This window comes from Felis catus, chromosome C1, assembly GCF_018350175.1.
Source record: "Felis catus isolate Fca126 chromosome C1, F.catus_Fca126_mat1.0, whole genome shotgun sequence".
Classification (NCBI taxonomy): Eukaryota; Metazoa; Chordata; class Mammalia; order Carnivora; family Felidae; genus Felis; species Felis catus.
In genome coordinates, this window is record NC_058375.1 from 160,467,713 (window position 1) to 160,489,911 (window position 22,199).

General features: G+C 38.1%; 2 protein-coding genes across 3 annotated transcripts in view; one reads left to right on the plus strand and one right to left on the minus strand.

The window, feature by feature from the left end:
• Nucleotides 1-7,960, plus strand: part of HAT1 (histone acetyltransferase 1) — a 58,305-nt gene extending 50,345 nt beyond the window's left edge. For both annotated transcript variants that reach the window (XM_003990857.4, XM_023259457.2), the window contains exon 11: nt 7,508-7,960. In XM_003990857.4, the coding sequence (XP_003990906.2) occupies nt 7,508-7,675 (168 nt within the window). In that variant the 3' untranslated portion in view covers nt 7,676-7,960. The remainder of the gene's footprint in view (nt 1-7,507) is intronic.
• SLC25A12 (solute carrier family 25 member 12) overlaps nt 1-22,199 on the minus strand; it is a 207,796-nt gene that overhangs the window by 178,763 nt on the left and 6,834 nt on the right. The gene's annotated exons all lie outside the window — the stretch shown is intronic.

Consider the following 22,199-nt stretch of genomic DNA (forward strand, 5'->3'; position numbering starts at 1 on the left):
CAATTTCCTTCGAGAACTTTGTGTTCACAACTTTGTCTCTTTGGCACAAGAGACTTACTTTTTGGCTTATCTCAGCTTTCAATATGCCTTCTTACTAAGCTTAATCATTTCTAGCTTTGGTTTAAAGTGAGATCTGTGCAGTTCTTCCTTTCACTTGAACACTTGGAGACCACTGTAGGGTTCATTTCACTATTGGCCTAATTTCAAAATTGTTGTGTCTCAAGGAATAGAAAGGCCCAAGGGGATATACCTGGTCAGTGGTACACTCAGAACATACACAACATGGGCCTCCTGGATGACTTGGTCAGTTGGGTATCTGACTTTGGCTCAGGTCATGATCTCACGGTTCATGGGTTCAGACCCCGCATCAGGCTCTTTGCTGTCAGCACAGAGTCCGCTTTGGATCCTCTGTCTCCCTTTCTCCTCTGCCCTTCCCCCTTTCACACACTCTCTCTCAAAATAAATAAACATTAAAAAAAAAAAAAAATACAACGTTAAGTTTACCATCTTATATGGCTCAGTTTGTGGAGCCCCAAAACAATACTAACATCAAAGATCACTGAATATAGATGACCACCACAAATACAATAATAATGTAAAAGTTTGACATATTGTAAGAATTACCAAAATGAGACACAGAGACATGAAATGAACAAATACTGTTAAAGAAATGGTGCCAGTAGACTTGCTTGATGCAGGGTTGCCACAAACCTTCACTTTATAAAAAGAATATCTGCGAAGCACAAAATGAGGTATGTCTGTATTAAAACTATTTTAGTAAAGTAAAATAATTTATTGAATTATGTGTCTCATAATTATTTGATGTTTTACATAGGCAGATGTAGCACATGAGAGATGATGGATTCTAAGTGTAAATAGTCACCAACTCACGCCAAATAGGAATTTCTGTACTTTATAAAAGCAAGTGTTTTTCACCCTTAAGGAATGGTAATGATTTTTTATATTAAGTATCCTCATCTGTCAAACAAGTCATCTATCTGAAAGACAACCGAAAGCGTTATTAAAACTCTTTAGGTTCTCAACACCACTGAGATGAGAGTACCACCATCCTTGCACTAAAGCTCACACAGATTACAAATTCTTCAGATACTTGCTTAAACCATATTTATAGTAATGTACACTTTAATCAGTTCAGTTATCCAGTATTCTGTCCCACTGAGAAAACCAGGAAAGCTTGAGGGTCCCCCTCCCCTCCTTTAGGTTGATAGTCCCAATGTTTGGGATAAGAAACCTACCACAAACTTTAAGAAAGCCTAGAAATGAGTTAAATGTCCTATAGGCATAGAAGAAGTGCTGTTATTTTTTTGTTGATTGTGTGTAGATGATTTTCTTCAGCTTGTCATTGCAGTGTGATACTATGTACTTTGCTGTTATTACAGCATTCTTAAATGTCAAATTATATTTAAGAATAAAGTAAAGTTGCTTAATAATATGGTTTAGAGTTTTTCTTTTTTTTTTTTTTTTAATCTTTAAATGTATGCCCAATGGGGAAAGTTTGGAGTGTAAAATTTATGTTTACTTTCAAGTTTTATGAAAAGATTATAATTTTGATTGTCACTAAATTATTACTGAGATATGAAGTAATTTATTGATTGTTAGCAAAGTAGTGCTGCCTTTATTTGAGGAATCAAGTTTTCCTATCAGTCTAATTTTTTTTTTAATGTTTTATTTATGTTTTGAGACAGAGCATGAGTGGGGGAGGGGCAGAGAGAGGGAGACACAGAATCCTTGGCAGGCTCCAGGCTCTGAGCTGTTAGCATAGAGTCCGACCCAGGGCTCAAACCCACGAACTGTGAGATCATGACCTGAGCTGGTCAGATACTTAACCAACTGAGTCACCCAGGCACCCCTCAAGTTTACCTATCAGTCTAAACACACTCTCCCCCTAAAAAATTATTTGGATAGCTATTAGAAGTACTTGTGCCTTACTTTAAAAGTTTTAAACACTGATAATTCATTCACATCAATGCCAAAAGAGGGGAAATAACCTATATTAACTAGAATCTTTTTTTTTTTGTTGTTAAGCATAAAAAGAAACTCCCATCTCTAGTACAGAAATAATTTTCTTGAAGAAAAGATACATTTGAACAATTTGGCTAACAAAAGAAAAATTGGTGTACCTGCTTGGTTTTAGCATTAAAGCTTTTTTATATGGTTTCATAGGAGTATTTTAATTCTTAGTTGGTTTGCAAATATAAAATTTCGAATCATTGTTATGTCATTGCATTTAGAATCTAGAAACTCAATTTTGAAGTTTTGTTCTATCTTTTAGAAATTGTGTGATTGTCGACAACTTATTAACACTTGGATGTTAGGCTTCCCTTGCATAAAATGGAAATACCTCCATAGTTAGGAACTGAACAGAAAGAAATGCAGTACAGTGGTGCATGTTTTAAAAGATGTCTTTTGGCAAGTCTTTGGAATTAATGTGCCTCTACACCATTATTATTTTAAAATTCTTACAAAAGAACCTTCTCTCTGTACTTCGCATAAGTGCCTGACTAGTTCAGCCAGTGGAAATTAAGGAGCCCTTAGATGTGGTGGCATTTTTGAGATTATACTTGTAACCCCTCTTGGAACCTGTGAAAACTAGACAAGAAGAAAGGATTATTTTCTAGAAATAAATTCATATTCAAGCCAAATGTTAACATAAATAAATTTAAAATAATGCCATCTTCAATTTATCTTGATTAATTAAAAGTTATGAACTGCCAGGGCACCTGGGTGGCTCAGTTGGTTAAGTATCCAATTTCGTCTCAGGTCATGACCTCATTGTTCGTGAGTTTGCGCCCTACATCAGGTGAGCTTGAGCCCCACTTGGCCTCCACACTCTCTCTCCTTCTCTCTCTCCTACTCCCTCTGCCCCTCGCTCACTCACACACTCTCCCTCAAAAATAAATGGGGAACAGCTGGGTGGCTCAGTTGGTTAAGCATCTGACTTCAGCTCAGGTCATGATCTCGCGGTTTGTAAATTCAAGCCCCGTGTCAGACTCTGCTGATAGCTCAGAGTCTGGAGCCTGCTTTGGAATCTATGACTCCCTCTCTCTCTGCCCCTCCCCTGCTCACTCTCTGTCTCTCAAAAAATAAATGTTTAAAAATTTTTTAAAAAGTAAATGACTAAATAAAATAATAAATTATGAACTGCCCTAATCTATGAAGGAAATTAAGTTTTTGTTTTTAGAGGGAAAAAATTATTCTGAAGCTTATAGAACATCTATTCCAGTCTTAAGTTCTACCTTTCATTGTTTCATTTGTTCTCCCAATGTGTGTCACTTTGCTGGATAGACATGTTCTGTAAATCAATTTGGGATTTTTATTTCTTTACCCATTCTTTGAATGTTTATTTTTGAGAGGGAGAGAGAGAGGGAATGCAAGTGGGGGAGGGGCAGAGAGGTGGGAGGACAGAGGATCCAAAGCGGGCTCCACACTACAGCAGAGAGCCCGATGCAGGGCTCAGAATTCACAAACCGTAAGATCATGACCTGAGCCAAAGTCGGACGCTTAACTGACTGAGCTACCCAGGCCCCCCCCTTTTTTACCCATTCTTTGAAAGATTAACTTATAATACACATAGAGTGGAATATATAGTGTAAGGAATATTAAAGGATAATAAATACCTCAATGTAGTTATTTTTTAAATTGAGCCATACCTTACATGTTCATGTTCATATATAGTTTTTTTCCATGAAGCTATTTATAGGCATTTTTTATTCCTACGTATTTTAGAGCTCTTAAATTCATAGATTTCCATCATGCCAATAAAAATTACAATAGAGATTAATTCTGACATCCATTTAAAAGAAATAGACAATGAAGAAATTGAATGTGGTGAGGAGGGGGGAGATAAATTGGAGATATAAGCTCTCAGATTTTAAAACAGCATAATAATTTAAAACAGTATGTTAGGGCGCCTGGGGCTCAGTCCTTTGAGTGTCCAACTCTTGATTTTGGTGCAGGTCATGATCTCAGGGTCCTGGGATTGAGCCCCTGTCAGGCTCTACTGGGCATGGATAAATAAATAAATTAATTAAATTACTAGCACATGATTCATTTTATAGGTTATTTAGAACAAAATTTGATAGTCTAGAAATATTTAAGAATTTAATATGATGGTTCTATTATATATAAGAATCTAATATGATTAGAGGTATCTTCAAGCAGTGGGCATCAATTATGAAATAAATAAACATTATAACTGGTTAGCAATTTCGAAAAATAGCTTCTATTCCTATCACACACCACACTAACTTGCTGGTGAATTACCCTTTAGTTCCTGAACTGCTTTCTTAAGTTAAATACTCTTATATAGTATAGTGAATAACTTTTACAGCAGAAACAAAGCATTTCTCATCCAGCATGATTGAGGGAGTAAAAAATACACTGTCCTCATGGGTCTTAGGAACAATAAATTTGAATTTTCATCAGTTCTCTAGAATATTCAGAGTGTGGTCGGTAGATCAGTAACATTGACATCACTTAGGAGCTTGTTAGAAATGCAGAATCTTGCCCCATCCCACATCTGCTGAGTCAGAACCTGCATTTTTATCAAGGTCCCCAGGTGGTTTATGTGCACATTAAAGTTTGAGAAGCACTACTTTAGAGGGGGCATCTTACGCTAATGAAGTTAACTTATTTTATTTCAGATTATAGTAGCAACAACCTTATTTACTAAAGCCCCACCAATTTAGACCCAGTATCAACCTGTTTTTGTAGTGTCAGAAAGGCTTATCTACAAACTTTATTGTTGTTACCTTGCTTTAAAAACATGTGTTTAGGGGCACCTGGGTGGCTCAGTCGGTTGAACAGCCTTCAACTTGGGTCATGATCTTGCGGTCCGTGAGTTCAAAACCCTGCATCAGGCTCTGTGCTGACAGCTTGGAGCCTAGAGCCTGCTTCGAATTCTGTGTCTCCCTCTCTCTCTGCCCTTTCCCCATTCACACTCTGTCTCTCTCTTTCAAAAATGAATAAATGTTAAAAATTAAAAAATAAATAAAAATAAAAACGTGTTTAGGGGCGCCTGGGTAGCTCAGTCAGTTGGGCAGCTGACTTAGGCTCAGGTAATGATCTTGTTGTATGTGAGTTGGATCCCTATGTCGGGCTCTGTGCCGATAGCTCAGAGCCTGGAGCCTGCTTCTGATTCTGTATCCCCCCCCCCCCACCCCGCCCCTACCCCACTCATGCCCTGTCTCGCTCTCTCAAAAATAAATGTTAAAAAATTTTTTTTCAATTAAAACCGTGTTTATAGGGTCACCTGGCTGGCTCAGTTGGTAGAGCATGTGACTTTTGATCTCAGGGTCATGAAAGTTGAAGCCCCATGCTGGGTGTAGAGCTTACTTTAAACAAACAAACAAACAAATAAATAAAATGTGTGGTTATAAATTTAGCTGTAGTTTGAGCTTTTTAAGTAGTAATCATGACACATTTGCCTAGTATTCCAAAAATATTAGGGTTCTCTTTAAAGGACATTTATTAGTATTTAGGTTTTTTAAATTTTTTAATTTTTATTATTTTTTAGAGAGTTCTCTTGAGCAGGGGAGAGGGGCAGAGGGAGGGTAGGAGAGACAGAGAGAGACAGAGAGAGAGAGACTCTTAAGCAGGCTCCACACTCAGCACAGAGCCCTTTGCAGGGCTTGATCCCACAATCCTGGGATCATGATCTGAGCTGGCATCAAGACTCCAGTATTCTCTGGCTCTGCACTGGCAGTTGGGAGCCTGCTTGGGATTCTGTCTCTGTTCCTCCCGTGCTTGCACATGTGCATGTGTGCACACACTCTCTCTCAAAATAAATGTTTAAAAAAGAATAGAGTCCAATGCTTAACCAGCTGAGCCACCCAGGCGCCCCAGGGCTGTTTGTATTTTTTTTTTTTTAATTGTCCAACCAGATTGTTAGGGTTTGCATTCTGGTTTCTCCTACTACCTCTGTGTCAAGTTATTCAACTCCTATATCTTGTTTTTCTTCATCTGTGAATTGTAGAAAATTATCTTACAGAGTTGTTAGAATTACATGAGTTAATACATTTGATTTCTGATTTTTTTAAAAAGTTTATTTCAAGAGAGAAAGCACGAGTGAGGAAAGAGCAGAAAAAGAGAGAGGGAGAGAGAATCCCAAGGGGACTCCACACTGTCAGCATGGAGCCCAACACAGGGCTCAAACCCACCAACTGTAGATCATGACCTGAGCCGAAATCAAGTTTGACTGAGCCACCCAGGCACCCCTGATCTTTATGTACATAAAGTTAGCTCTTTATTATGTACTCTAGTAAAAGGGGATTAATGTATTAATCTAGAATAGTTTACCCAAAATGTATGAAAGTTTCATGTATTGCAGTGTTGCCACCTATCCAGGAGTCTTGGAGTCATATTTTTTTTAGTTTTTATTTATTTATTTTGATAAAGCATGAGAGCAAGCAGACAGGCAGGGCAGAGAGAGAGAGAGGGAGGGAGGGAGAGAATCCCAAGCAGGCTCTGCGCTGTCATCACAGAGCCCAATGCGGCGCTTGATCTTGCGAGCCCTGAGATCATGACCTGAGCCAAGATTGAGAGTAGGACACTTAACCAACTGAGTGACCTAGGGGCCCGCCCCTTGGAGTCATTCTTAATTCCCCACATCATCCAATATTTTCTTCCCAAATACGCCCTTTCCCCTCCATCTCTGTTCCTATTGACTTGGCCTCTCAAGTGAGAGGCTTTCATCATCTCACTTAAATTTTTGCAGTAGCTGTTAACTTAGTCCTCCAGTCCCATCCTCAGCATTATTAACAGTACTGTTCAGACACAGCATCTGGCTTAAAGTTGTTACTGGCTCCCGACTGGCTCATCATGATGGGTTTCTTCTCAGTAAAATGGGGAGGGTTTAATAAGATAATGTATGTCTGGATAGTAGAGATTCAATAAGTGCTAGTTAATAGTGTCTTCTTAAAATGTGACAGTTTTTGGTTTATCTTTCTGAAACTCAAACAGTTTTGGTTAAAATAATATTGGGCCATAAATACATTGTAAGGAAACTTAGAAATTAATTTAGTGGCAGGAAAAAGACACTTTGGAATTTAAATTAATGTAATGAATTAATGATTGAATAGTGAAATGAAGAATAATAGCACTTAATCTTACTTGTCTTTTTTCAGTTAATGTATTTATTTATTAAAGAAATATTTGAGCATCTATACTGGCCAGTTCTTTATTATGCTTTGGAGAGGGGGCTGTTAGTGACATGTATATTTACCATCAGTTGACACAAATTCCAAGTCTTCTAGTTAACTCCATTTAGAAGGTTCATAATTCAGGGCTAACATTATATATATTTTTAAATATAGTAAAAGAGGATTAATATTTACTATAACATTATGATTTTCTTAACAAAAAAACTATATGGGACAAATTGGCCTATTCGTACTATTATTTCTAACAGTAGAGACTTAAAATTCTAAGAATATAAAGAACTATATCTTCTTTCTTAGTCTAACCAATAATTGTATTTGTTGCTTAGAAAAAGCAGAGAGATCTTGCTAAAATGAGAAAATGTCTCCGACCAGAAGAACTGACAAACCAGATGAACCAAATAGAAATAAGCATGCAACATGAACAGCTGGAAGAAAGCTTTCAGGAACTTGTGGAAGATTACCGACGTGTAATTGAACGCCTCGCTCAAGAGTAAAGGTTATTCTGCTGTGTACAGGAAGTTTGCAAATTTCTGTACATTGTGTTGTGGAAAATCTGATGATGACTTTAATCTTAAAATCTTGTAACATTTACTTACATTAAAAGTTATCTATCTTATCTTTAGTTGAATATTTTCTTTCGGAGAGATTGTATATTTTAAAATACTGTTTAGAGTCTATGAGCGAATATTACATTTTAAAAAAATATATAGCTTCTGAAATACCACTGCAATTGCTTCCCTTCTTAACAGTATAATAAATGCATAGTTGTGATATGCTAATGTGTGATGATATGATTCTTAAATACTTAGGGTAAATTTTTTCAGTCTTGTTAAAAAACTTGAGGTTTTCAGGGTACCTGGGTGGCTCAGTCGGTTGGGCGGCCGACTTCGGCTCGGGTCATGATCTCACGGTCCGTGAGTTCCAGCCCCGCGTCGGGCTCTCTGCTGACAGCTCGGAGCCTGGAGCCTGTTTCGGATTCTGTGTCTCCCTCTCTCTCTGACCCGCCCCCGTTCATGCTCTGTCTCTCCCTGTCTCAAAAATAAAATGTTAAAAAAAATTTAAAAAAACAAAAAACTTGAGGTTTTCACATCATATGATACCCTCTAGGTCTATTCATGTTGTCACAGATCGCTTTTTGGCTTTTATTATCATTCCTCCCATATTTTGCTTCTAAGATTTTATATCCGGCACCTTTAAAACACATTGAAGGCCTTCCTAGTAATCTTGTTTTTCCTGGGTGATTTCTCCAAATAGGAAACATTCCTAGTAAGATTTGTTTTGTTCCTCCTCTGTTAACTGCTTCCTGGGGGTAGGTTGGGTAAAAGAGAGAAAAGAAACTAGATACAGCCTAAAACCTTGGCATCACATACTAATCGAAGATAATTTAGAAGTTAGCATAAACATAAATAAATTTTTTTAAAAGCATAAATGCTTTATAAAAATGTAAAATAATAAGAAATCAGTTTATAGAAATCAGTTTACACACCATATATTGAAATATATCTTCTGTGAAAATGAGGTGTGTATCTGTTGTGATTTGTTATAAGGTTATGAAGATGTTGAAGTCCAACAGGGAAAAAAAACAAAGTAAATTACTATAGTCTTTATTTTTTTATTAGAGTACAAGTAAATTGCTTGATATAGAATCATTAAAAGTAAAAGCTTGGTGTTTATAACGTGTGCTAGTAAGTGAAATATTGTATAACATAACAAATGGGATGTAAATTGAACTTTACCTTTAAAATCTGATTTGTTCAGTGCTTAAGGCAAAATCCCAACTTGGACAAGTACTATCTTGTCCTTAGATCAGCTTTCCATTAGGAAAGCCTGTCAAACGTAAGAGAAGCAAAGTAACCACTATCCTCTGGGCACAAAATAGCTGTGGCCAGCAGCATACCAACAGCACTAAGCCCATCCCCTTAGAATCGGGGTGTTGCAAAAATTTTAGTCTCATCTCAGAAGCCTGTATATAGATAAAACTGATTGATTTCTGAGAGTATATACACAATTTGCTATAGATAGAATGAACTAGTTCAGTTAAAATCCTTCCTGAAAATATATGAAAGCAATTTGCTTTTTATCTAAATTTGCAAATTAAAAATTTTTTAATTAAAAATTCAGAATCGAGGGGCACCAGGGTGACTCAGTCAATTAAGCGCCTGACTTTGGCTCAGGTCATGATCTCACAGTTCTTCAGTTGGAGCCCCACGTCGGGCTCTGTACTGACAGCTCAGAGCCTGGAGCCTGCTTCAGATTTTGTCTCCCTTTCTCTCTGCCCCTCCCCCACTCACATGTGCTCTCTCTTTCTCTCAAAAAAATGAATAAACATTAAAAAACATTTCTTTTAATTAAAAGAAATTCACAATCAAGGGGCACCTGGGTGGCTCAGTAGGTTAAATGTCCTACTCTTGATTTTGGCTCAGGTCATGATCTCACAGTTCCTGGGATGGAGCTGTGCTGGGCTCCACGCTGGCAGTACGGAGCCTGCTTGGGATTCTCTCCTTTTCTGTGTCCCTCCCTCACTTGTGCACATTTTCTCTCTCTCAAAAATAAATTTAAAAAATGAAAAAAATTCACAATTGATACCTAAAGATGAGCTCTGAGGCGTGGTTGGCAGGGGAGACAGTAAAATCTAAACAAATTATCTTTCAACATACTTTTTTTTTTTTTTTTAAGTTTATTTTTGAGAGAAACGAGACAGTGTGAGCAGGGGAGGGGCAGAAAGAGAGAGAGAATCCCAAGCAGGCTCCATGATGTCAGTGCAGAGCCCAATGTGGGGCTTGAACTCATGAAAACTGTGAGATCATGACCTGAACTGAAATCAAGAGTCGGATGCTTAATCGACTGAGCCACCCAGGTGCCCTTCAACATACTTTTTATGTAGAAACCAGAAAAATCCAGTGGGATACCAATTTTTTTTTTAAAGCAATGTTCTGTGATCCATTTATGGATAAAAAATCTGGTTTAGCATTAATCTTTGGGATTTGAAAGGATGTACCTTCATTTGGATTTAGAAGAGTGAAAATCTGATAGATCTGTACCTTGTGTAGTGTAATTAAATACCAGGCTGGGTGTGTAGGACTATGTATGAACCCAACACAGCTACCCTATAGGCCCTAGTGATCACTTTCCACCCTCCAATAGTAGCCTTCACCCCTTTTATCATCCATACATACATCTACTGTATTTACTTGTTGCCTTTATCTCTTTCACTGATCTTCCCCACACCCCCCATCTCCATCACCCTTAATTTTTTCCCTGTCCTCCAAATTGCATTTTCTGTATATGTAAGAACATGTTTCCTTTCTGACCCTTCAGTTTTTTCATCTGTAAAATGAGGTTATACTAGAACTATCTCTAGGTTCCTGCCCTGTTCTAAGATATATGTTTATCCTTTTCATATCTTTTCTTCTCACCCTTACTGCTTTTATACTCAATTGTGAGTGTAGATGTAGTTTATAAAAAATACAACATTTTTGTAAGTCACGCAAAACTCACCGTTTGTATGTGAGTGAGTTTATGTGTGAGAGGAGAAACTATGTCTCTGATTGTCTCCAAATTGCTGGGACCTCAGCAGAACCTTGTCTATTCTGAAAATTTATCTCATCCACTGTCATCCTTGCCTACTAGAAGAAAGTGGACAGCAAAGCACCCTGTATCAGAGAACGATTAGAATCATAGACCATAGAAGCCAAATGATTTAATTCTTTAAATTCATTCTTAAGCTCTTTTTATTAGAATTTAAAAGTCAGTTTAACAGTATTAAATAGTGATTAAATAATAAAGTACCCATAATTCTTCCTTCTAAATGAAATTATTTACATTTGTATGTTATTTTTGTGTATACATTGAACATGGCAGTATTTTTAACATTTCCAGTGTTTAAAATGGGTCTTCTAACAGATGAACAATATTTCATATTGCTGTACCCATAATAAGGTATTTAGGTTTTTTTATTACAACATTCAAATGAACTAATGTCTGTGTATTTATATTTTTGTATCTGTTAAATCATTTCCTTAATATAAATTCCTGGGAAATGCAGTTACTGAATCAAAGGGCAGGAATATCTCTATGGCTTAGCTACATAAACATGCCATATTTTCCATAATGGCTTGTAAATTACTAACATATGAATGTGTGCACTAGTTTTAACAGAATTTCAATGGCATGGGGTGTTGATTTTGTTGTTTTAATAGGTATAAAATCTCAAATTTATATTCCTTTTGGTGAATGGCAAGGCTAAGTATTCTTCCATTTTTTAATGAAATTTTTTTCCCTGATAAGAATTATCTGTTTGTTTGTTTATGTCTTTTGGGATCTACACTCTCACTTTATAGATGGATAATAGATCCAGAGGTTCACTTGTGTAAGGTCACGTTACAAATTTGTTGGAAAGCCAGGACTATACTCTAGGCTTCTGACTTCATTTCATCTTCCATTAAGTAGGCCACCAAGTCTTAAGCATGCCAGCTCACTAAGTTCTTTATAAGAGGGGCTTTTTTTCATCACCATCTGGTGTCACTTGTGTGACATTCACCCTAGGCACCAAATACCACAACTGCCCCTTTGTTTTTATAACCGTAGAGAAGCATGTATTAGGAAAAGGGTGTTTGATTATAATGACTAAATGGTGCTTCATTTGAGGTATAGCTTGAAGTTCCTCATTTCTTCTCAACATTTTCAACATCTACACCTTTTCTGTATTTCCATATTCTTTTATATCTTTTTATAACACATATTTCATTCTCCTTGGATTATGTGTTATAGTAAGGTTATATAGTGCATTTACTCATTGACTTGGGCTGAGCTGTCATTATGTATATAACAAGTAGTATGCACATAGCACAAAAATGCAAAGGGGCATACAGTGAAAAATCCATCCAGAAACAATCCCTGAATATATACCAGAATATATATACATATATATATATATACATACACACACATATACATATATATATGCATATATATATAATCAGATGTATGCATATGCATAAATGAGCACATGTATATATCTTATATATCATATATATATATATATATATATATATATATATATATATATGGTAACCTATTCTTTTTTTTAACTTTTTAAAAATTTTTCAGACAGACACAGTGCAACCAGGGGAGAGGCAGAGAGGGAGGGAGATACAGAACCCAAAGCAGGTTCCACGGTCTGAGCTGTCAGCACAGAGCCTGACACGGGGCTTGAATTCACAAGCCGTGAGATCATGCCCTGAGCCGAAGCTGCATGCTTAATCGACTGAGCCACTCAGGTGCTCCCTCTAACTTGTTTTTTAAACTTGATATATCTTGGAGATCATTAAAGCTATCTTGTTTAATGGCTGCATAGTATTCCATTGTATGGGTATACTATAAGTTATTCTACCAATCCCGTTATTTAGGTTGTTTCCAATATTTTCCATTACAAACAGTGCTGTAATGCATAGCCCTGTATATGTGCTGTGTGTGTACATGTGCAAGCATACCTGTACATTGAAGCCCTGGAAATCATGTCCTTTAGTGTGACCTCATTCTTCTAGTGACTATACTACACTTACAAATAAACACGAAATAACATAAGGTTACAGAAACTTGACATTGTACCAATGTGGAATAAACTATGCAGACAGGAGCATACTGGACTTCTCCAACTATCCTCATTCACGGCTAGAAATAGGAATTATTTTAAAGTCACAATGGGGCGCCTGGGTGGCGCAGTCGGTTAAGCGTCCGACTTCAGCCAGGTCACGATCTTGCAGTCCGTGAGTTCGAGCCCCGCATCGGGCTCTGGGCTGATGGCTCGGAGCCTGGAGCCTGTTTCTGATTCTGTGTCTCCCTCTCTCTCTGCCCCTCCCCCGTTCATGCTCTGTCTCTCTCTGTCCCAAAAATAAATAAAAACGTTGAAAAAAAAATTAAAAAAAAAATAAAGTCACAATGATTTGAATGATTAAGCATATACAGCTGACTTGTTATTCCTCTAGTCTTGCTTAGCTCTTCTCCAACCTTATCCAGAAGAATTGCTCTACAGCAGGGTTTCTCAATCTCAGCACTACTGACAGTTGGGGCCAAACCATTCTTGGTTGTGTGGAGCTGACCTATGCACAGTGAGCCAGTTAACAGCATCCCTGGCTTCTATCCACTAGATGCCATTAGCACTACCCCCATTAACAACCAAATGTGTCTAGACATTACCACATGTCCTCTGGGGAACAAAATCACCCTTGGTTGAGAACCACTGCTACACTGGATGAATATTCATCCACGTTAAGCACTATTATTTATTATGTAACATAGACATTGTACAAAATTCAAAATAAGTAAGAGTATTTGGTGAGAAGCTGCCCTCCTTTCTACCTCAGCACCCAATTCACTTCTCCAGAGGCAGTTACATTTACCAGTTCTTCTTGTATCTCTCAGAGTTAATTACCAGTCTGCAAATATCCATAATTTTTTGTTTTAACACAAATGCTGATATACCATATGCAGTACTCAGAGCCTTTTCCAACTAAATTTAGCTCATATTTTTATTAGTACATATTAGAACAATTTAATTCTAAAACCTTGATTCTGAACAGCTGTTTGATATTACATAGTTTGATTTCAGTGTGTGTAAACATTTTTTAATGTTTATTTTTTTTAATTTTTTTTCAACGTTTTTTATTTATTTTTGGGACAGAGAGAGACAGAGTATGAACGGGGGAGGGGCAGAGAGAGAGGGAGACACAGAATTGGAAACAGGCTCCAGGCTCTGAGCCATCAGCCCAGAGCCCGACGCAGGGCTCGAACTCACAGACCGCGAGATCGTGACCTGGCTGAAGTCGGACGCTTAACCAACTCCGCCACCCAGGCGCCCCAATGTTTATTTTTGAAAGACAGAGACAGAGTACAAGTGGGAGAGGGGCAGAGAGAGAGAGAGAGAGAGAGAGAGACAGACAGACAGACAGACAGAACCTGAAGCAGATTCCAGGCTCTGAGCTGTCAGCACAGAGCCTGATGTGGGGCTTGAACCCATGCACCAAGCGTAAGATCATGACCTGAGCTGAAGTCAGACACATAACCAACTGAGCCACCGAGGTGCCCCGATTTCAGTGTGTTTAAACCAATCCTATATTAACAGATATTTAGTTTGTTTCCCATCTTCTGCTTTTTTTTCTTTAATTTAAGAAATCTAATTCTTACCATAACCAGTAAGGAAATCAAATTAGTAATCAAAATCTCTCAAAAAAACAAGAGTCCAGGGCCAGATGGCTTTCCAGGGGAATTCTACCAAACATTTAAGGAAGAGCTAACACCTATTCCCTTGAAGCTGTTCCAAAAAATAGAAATGGAAGGAAAACTTCCAAACTCATTCTATAAAGCCAGCATTACCTTGATTCCAAAACCAGAGACCCTACTAAAAAGGAGAACTATAGACCAATTTCCCTGATGAACACGGATGCAAAAATCCTCAACAAGATATTAGCCAACTGGTTCCAACAATACATTAAAAAAATTATTCACCACGACCAACTGGGATTTATACCTGGGGTGCAGGGCTGGTTCAATATCTGCAAAACAATTAACATGATTCATCACATTAATAAAAGAAAGGACAAGAACCATATGATCCTCTCAATAGATGCAGAGAAAGCATTTGACAAAATACAGCATCCTTTCTTGATAAAAACCCTCAAGAAAGTAGGGATAGAAGGATCATACCTCGAGATCATAAAAGCCATATATGAACGACCCAACGCTAATATCATCCTCAATGGGGAAAAACTGAGAGCTTTCCCCCTAAGGTCAGGAACAAGGCAGGGATGTCCACTCTCACCACTGTTATTCAACATAGCATTGGAAGTCTTAACCTCTGCAATCAGATAAAGAAATAAAAGGCATCCAAATCGGCCAGGAGGAGATCAAACTTTCACTCTTCACAGATGACATAATACTCTATATGGAAAACCCCGAAGATTCCACCAAAAAACTGCTAGAACTGATTGATGAATTCAGCAAAGTTGTAGGATATAAAATCAACACAAAGAAATCGCTAGCATTCCTATACACCAACAATGAAGTGACAGAAAGAGAAACCAAGGAATCGATCCCATTTACAGCTGCACCAAAACCCATAAAATATCTAGGAATAAATCTAACCAAAGAGGTGAAAAATCTATACACTTAAAACTATAGAAAGCTTATGAAAGAAATTGAAGAAGACACAAAAAAATGGAAAAAGATTCCACGTTCCTGGATAGGAAGAACAAATATTGTGAAGATGCCAATACTACCCAAAGCAATCTACATATTCAATGCAATCCCTATCAAAATAACACCAGCATTCTTCGCAGAGCTAGAACAAAGAATCCTAAAATTTGTATGGAACCAGAAAAGACCCCAAATAGTCAAAGCAATCTTGAAAAAGAAAACCAAAGCAGGAGGCATCACAATCCCGGACTTCAAGCTATACTACAAAGCTGTAATCATCAAGACAGTATGGTTACTGGCACAAGAACAGACACTCAGATCAATGGAACAGAATAGAGAACCCAGAAATGGACCCACAAACGTATGGCCAACTAATCTTCGACAAAGCAGGAAAGAATATCCAATGGAATAAAGACAGTCTCTTCAGCAAGTGGTGCTGGGAAAACTGGACAGCAACATGCGGATGAATGAACCTGGACCACTTTCTTACACCATACACAAAAATGAACTCAAAATGGATGAAAAACCTAAATGTAAGACAGGAAGCCATCAAAATCCTCAAGGAGAAAGCAGGCAAAAACCTCTTTGATCCTGGCCACAGCAACTTCTTACTCAACACGTCTCCAGAGGCAAGGGAAACAAAAGCAAAAATGAACTACTGGGACCTCATCAAAATAAAAAGCTTCTGCACAGCAAAGGAAACAATCAGCAAAACTAAAAGGCAACCGACAGGGGCACCTGGGTGGCTCAGTCGGTTAAGTGTCTGACTTCGGCTTGGGTCATGATCTCAGGGTTCTTGAGTTCGAGCCCCACACCAGGCTCTGTGCTGACAGCTTAGAGCCTGGTGCCTGCTTCAAATTCTATGTCTCCCTCTCTGTCTGCTCCTCCCCCACTCATGCTCTCTCTCTCTCTCCTTCAAAAATAAAAACATTATAAAAAAATAATAAAATAAAATAAAATAAAATAAAATAAAATAAAATAAAAGGCAACCGGCAGAATGGGAGAAGGTATTTATTTGCAAATGACATATCAGATAAAGGGTTAGTATCCAAAATCTAAGAACTTATCAAATTCAACACCCAAAAACCAAATAATCCAGTGCAGAAATGGGCAAAAGACATGAATAGACACTTCTCCAAAGAAGACATCCAGATGGCCAACCGACATGTTCAACATCACTCATCATCGGGGAAATACAAATCAAAACCACCATGAGATACAACCTTATAACTGTCAGAATGACTAACAACTCAGACAACAACAGATGTTGGCAAGGATGTGGAGAAAGAGGATCTCTTTTGCATTGTTACTGGGAATGCAAGCTGGTGCAGCGACTCTGGAAAACAGTATGGAGGTTCCTCAAAAAACTAAACGTAGAACTACCCTACGACCCAGCAATTGCACTACTAGGTATTTATCCAAGGGAAATAGGTGTGCTGTTTCAAAGGGACACATGCACCCCCTTGTTTATAGCAGCACTATCAACAATAACCAAAGTATGGAAAGAGCCCAAATGTCCATCGATGGATGAATGGATAAAGAAGATGTGGCATATATATACAATGCAGTATTACTCGGCAATCAAAAAGAATGAAATCTTGCCATTTGCAACTATGTAGATGGAACTGGAGGGTATTATGCTAAGTGAAATTAGAGAAAGACAAAAATCATATGACTTCACTCATATGAGAACTTTAAGAGACAAAACAGATGAACATAAGGGAAGGGAAACAAAAATAATATAAAAACAGGGAGGGGGACAAAGCATAAGAGACCCATAAATATGGAGAACAAACAGAGGGTTACCTGATTACTGGAGGGGGTGTGGGAGGGGGATGGGCTAAATGGGTAAGGGGCATTATGGAATCTACTCCTGAAATCATTGTTGCACTATATGCCAACCAATTTGGATGTAAATTTTTAAAAAAAATCGAATTCTTATTTAACATCACAGCTAACATCAAATGTTTATTTAAAAAAAAAATAATGGCAACTGCTTTGAATAGGGTGAAAATCTACAGAGAATTTACAATTTTGGGCTGATATGAAACTATCGAGTATCTCATAAAATGGAAATTCTGCAAAAGACCCTACAGTAAACATTTCTAGTTTCCATTTTCAGAAGTGCTAAAGACATGTTTTAAATAAATTTAAATAAATTAAAATTGCAACACATACTAAAACAATCAAGGTACATTACTTTCCAGCTTCTCATAAACAGAATTGTACTGACTTTAGGAAATTGTAAGTTCTGCTTTTATCTTCTAGGCTACCCAACTCTTGTTAACTGTACCTTTTATTTTTGCTTCTTAACTATTTTCAGAAAATTTTTTTAATGTTTACTTATTTTTGAGAGACAGAGCACAAATGGGGGAGGGGCAGAGAGAGAGAGGGAGACACAGAATCCAAAGCAGGCTCCAGGCTCCAAGCTGTCAGCACAGAGCCCGACGCAAGGCCTGAACCCACAAACCGTGAGATCATGACCTGAGCCAAAGTTGGCGCTTAACCGACGGAGCCACCCAGGCGCCCTGCTTAACTATTTTTGATGTAAGTAGGCCAGTTCATTCTTTTCAGCAATTTATCTTTTTAGACCAACCCCTTTTTATTACGTCTGCTAAACTTCTTGAAACACCTCTCTCCAGATAAAGCCCTGAATTTAAATAATGCCATTTCACCCTACCCCTGGCTCACTCCTTAAAATTATAGAAATATGCAAAATTGGTTGCTTAATCACACATGTTCATATTAATAAGCATACTGAAATGCTTTCCCAAACCACTACAAGTATACTTAGATTCAATACAAAGATCCCATCTACTGCTCTTAACAAGCAGTGCTGTACTAAATATTCTTGTGTATACCCCATTTTGTACATGTGGGAGTCTGTGTGCACAATGGTGATAGAATCACTGAGTAAAGGTGTATGGACGTTTTGCATTTTGGTAGGTTTTATACACACTTGAGACAATAAAGAAGTTTGAATATGGACTCTATATTAGATGATATGGGATTTTGGGTGGTTGTGATAATGATATTATGATTGTGTAGGAAAAGGTCTTTATTCCTAGGAATCACGTAGTGAAGTATTTAGCAGCAGAGTCATGGTGTCTACAGCTTACATGCAAATGGTCCAGAAAAAAAGTATGTGTAGGTGTGATATATGTACTTACATATACACAGGCATATATAGACAATTATATAAACAGAAAAAGAAAGTAAATGTGCCAAATAATTTTAAATTATTGAATCTAGGGAGAAGATACATACAAGTGTTCACTATATGATTCTTCAACCTTTCTGTATTAAGTTTTAAAGATAGGGGTGCCTGTGTGGCTCAGTCAGTTAAGAGTCCAACTCTTGATATTGACTCAGGTTGTAATCTCCTGGTGGTAGGATTGAGCCCCACGTTAGATTGAGTTTGGGATTCTCTCTCTCCCTCTCTGCCCTTCCCCTGCTTGTGCTCACTCACTCTGAAAATAAATAAATAAGCTTAAAAAGTTTCCAAAATAAAAATTGGGAAAGAAAAGTTATTGCATACATGAAACAAAAACAATACTGTCAGAAGGGAACAATTGGTGAATAAAAAAGAGCTCTTGGAAATTTAAAATAAACATTGTAATTCAAGCAGTAGAAATGTGGGGCATAAAGTTGAAGATGGTTCCTAGAACATCGAAAGGAGAAAGTATGAGCGAAAAGAAATCCATGTGGGACATCTGATAGGTTATTTTCATTTCAGAGAGGAAAAGAGAACAGAAGAATATTATCAAAGAAAGGCAGAATAAGTCTGCCAAGTTGGAGAAATGAATCTTCAAGTTAGAAGCTCAGTGAAGGTTGAACAAGTTTAAGCCATCAGCACGAACATTTACTGAGCACTTACTATCTGCTAAGCACTTGAATCAGTCCTGTCAATTCTCACAACGACCTTCAGCGGCACATGGTATCCTCCTCAGGTGAGGCCTGGGAAGGTGACTTGGTCCAAGGTCACACTGGAAGTAGGAGAGCTAGGATTTGAGCGCTGTCTAATTCGCCTGGGTTCTTAACCACAACACCTCTTACCTAAAGAGATCCGCATATAGGCTAAATTATTAAATTTCAAAACTCTGAGCATAAAAGAAAGATCCTAAATACTTTCAGAGGGCAAAACACAGGTCACCTGGGGGAGGAGGGGGCCTTTAAATAGCCTTTAGACTTCTCATCAAGCGTGCTTCATGCAAAAAGACAATGGAATAATGTCTTCAAAGTTTAGAGTCCTATACCCAAATGTGAGGGTAAAATAAAGGTGGTTTGGGAAATCTATGAAACTAGAAGGCTTACTTCACACACTTTCTGATGAAGTTATATAGGTCTATTTTAGCAGCATGAAGGTGAAATCAAAGAGCATGTTAGGTGTGGAGTATAAGAAAGAGTAAAACTAGGGCTGCCTGGGTGGCTCAGTCAGTTAAGTGTCTGACTCTTGATCTGGGCTCAGGTCATCATGTCATGGTTGTGAGATTGAGCCCCACTTTGGGCTCCATGCTGAGCATGGAGCCTGCTTAAGATTCTCTCTCTCTCTCTCTCTCTCTCTCTCTCTCTCTCTCTCTCTCAATCTCTGTCTCTCCCCCTCCCCCTCTCTCTCCCTCTGCTCTCTCATGCATGAGTGCAAGTGCATATGCTCTCTCTCTCTCAAAAAAAAAAAAAAAAAAAAGTAAAACTAATCTGATTTCAATAAAAAGAAATCCAAGGATGGCAACCGAATAACATATCAAGGAAAGTAACTGTCCATTTTATAATAGGAAATTATGAACTCAAGGAAAAAAATATATAAGAAAGTCAGAGTCCAAACATAATAAACTGTAGTTGGCATGACTCTGAGCAGCAACTAGAAACAAATTTGTTGAGTCCAGTCAGACCGAGAAAGTTTAGGACAGACTATCCCTTTTCATTGTAACCCTTGTTATAACAGCATGTTTTTAAAAACTATGTGTTACTTCGGGGCGCCTGGGTGGCTCAGTCAGTTAAGCGTCCGACTTCGGCTCAGGTCGCGATCTCGTGGTCCATGAGTTCGAGCCCCATGTCGGGCTCTGTGCTGACAGCTCGGAGCCTGAATCCTGTTTCAGATTCTGTGTCTCCCTCTCTCTGACCCTCCCCCATTCATGCTCTGTCTCTGTCTCAAAAAACTAAATTAACATTAAAAAAAATTAAAAAAAAAAACAACTGTGTGTTACTTTGATACAAAAATTTATTTAAATAATACAACTATATTGTTCATCAACTGAAGCTCCATATAGTTATCAAATAAAACTATAATATGCATAGATTTTATTTTATTTTATTAAATAAAAAAAATTTAATGTTTATTTATTTTTGAGACAGAGGGAGACAGAGCATGAAGGGGGAGGGGCAGAGAGAGAGGGAGACACAGAATCTGAAGCAGGCTCCGAGCTGTCAGCACAGAACCTGACGCGGGGCTTGAACTCACAGACCATGAGATCATGACCTGAGCCGAAGTTAAATGCTTAACCGACTGAGCCACCCAGGCGCCCCTAAAATGTGTAGATTTTAAAAGTAAGTTTACTTGAAGCAGACAAGTGTCACCTTTAAACAGTGGAATTGTGCTCAGCCTGACTTCCACAAAGCAGAACTCGCCAAAAGAAAAAATAATGAAGAGCTTTCTTTAATAAAAAACAAACAAGCCAAAAGCCCCTAAAAACCACAATACTCAATCCTTTTCTTTGGAAACTGATTCTAAAGGGATCATAGTTTAGCATGTTCTTTATTTGGCCACCAAAAGCAAACTGCCCCTATCTTTGACACCCTGGCTCTGTGAATCAACAAGCAGACGCTACGTATAAAACCAAAGCTTTGAAATTTTTCATGTCATAATTTTTGGGGCTTTCCATGAACCCTGTGGAGAAATATAATGCAATAAAAGCGTAATGCTATCTCTTGTGAATATCTGAAGAGTGTAAGATGATACAAGAAGTACCTTATAAATAGCTTGTAAAAAAATTTTTTTAAGAGCTCCAGTGTTATAATGTACACGGGATGGAAAAGGATTGCACCTTCTCTCCTGTGATCTTCCTGGGCCTCACTGTAGAGTTGGAAGGGGAAGAGTTAGAGTTGGATTAGGCGGTCTTTGAAGCTCTTTCCAGTTCTTCAACTGTATTCTCTTTGAACTTAATAAAAGACCAGTTGGAAAATGTGCTTTGGTTAGACTCCCAGTTCACCTGGACAGTTCTTCAGATATTTTATTAATAATTCTGGCAGGTGAATCTGTGCGGAAGTCTTGGGCTGCACAGCGTGTTTGCCTAGCTCTCTGAATCCCCCTTTGTGAAGGCTGTGGGGCCACCACAGTGAGGTTTGTTTGCTGTGTGTTCCTAGAGCAGCTGCTGCTTTTCTTCCTTTATCCTTTATCGAGCAAAAGAAAATGCGGCGATGTTTGTGTGTGCTTCAGAGGAGGAGAATGCTCTCCACACAGGTTATTCTCTGGGCTAAAGTGGACGGGGTGAGTGCAGAGCAGCTAGTTCAATGGGAAGAGAGGTCGAGGCAGCATCTGCCCTCCTGTTTGTTTCGACAGTTTTGGTCTTGAATGTAGAATTGGTTGAGTGAGAGGCAAGCAGAAGTTAAGAAATGCACTACTGCTTGGTTTGTCAGCCAGTTTGGGGAGTGGAGGCGGAGAGTGGGAGGGGAGAAAGGGACATACAGCTAGTTTTCTTTTTCTATGATTAAATCCCTTGTAATTTCATAATCTCCACCTCGGAGATTCTCACTGCGGTGTATTTTGCATAACTGTTAACGGACCAAGGAGTACTGTTTCCTTCTTTTGGTAGGAAATATCAAAATTCC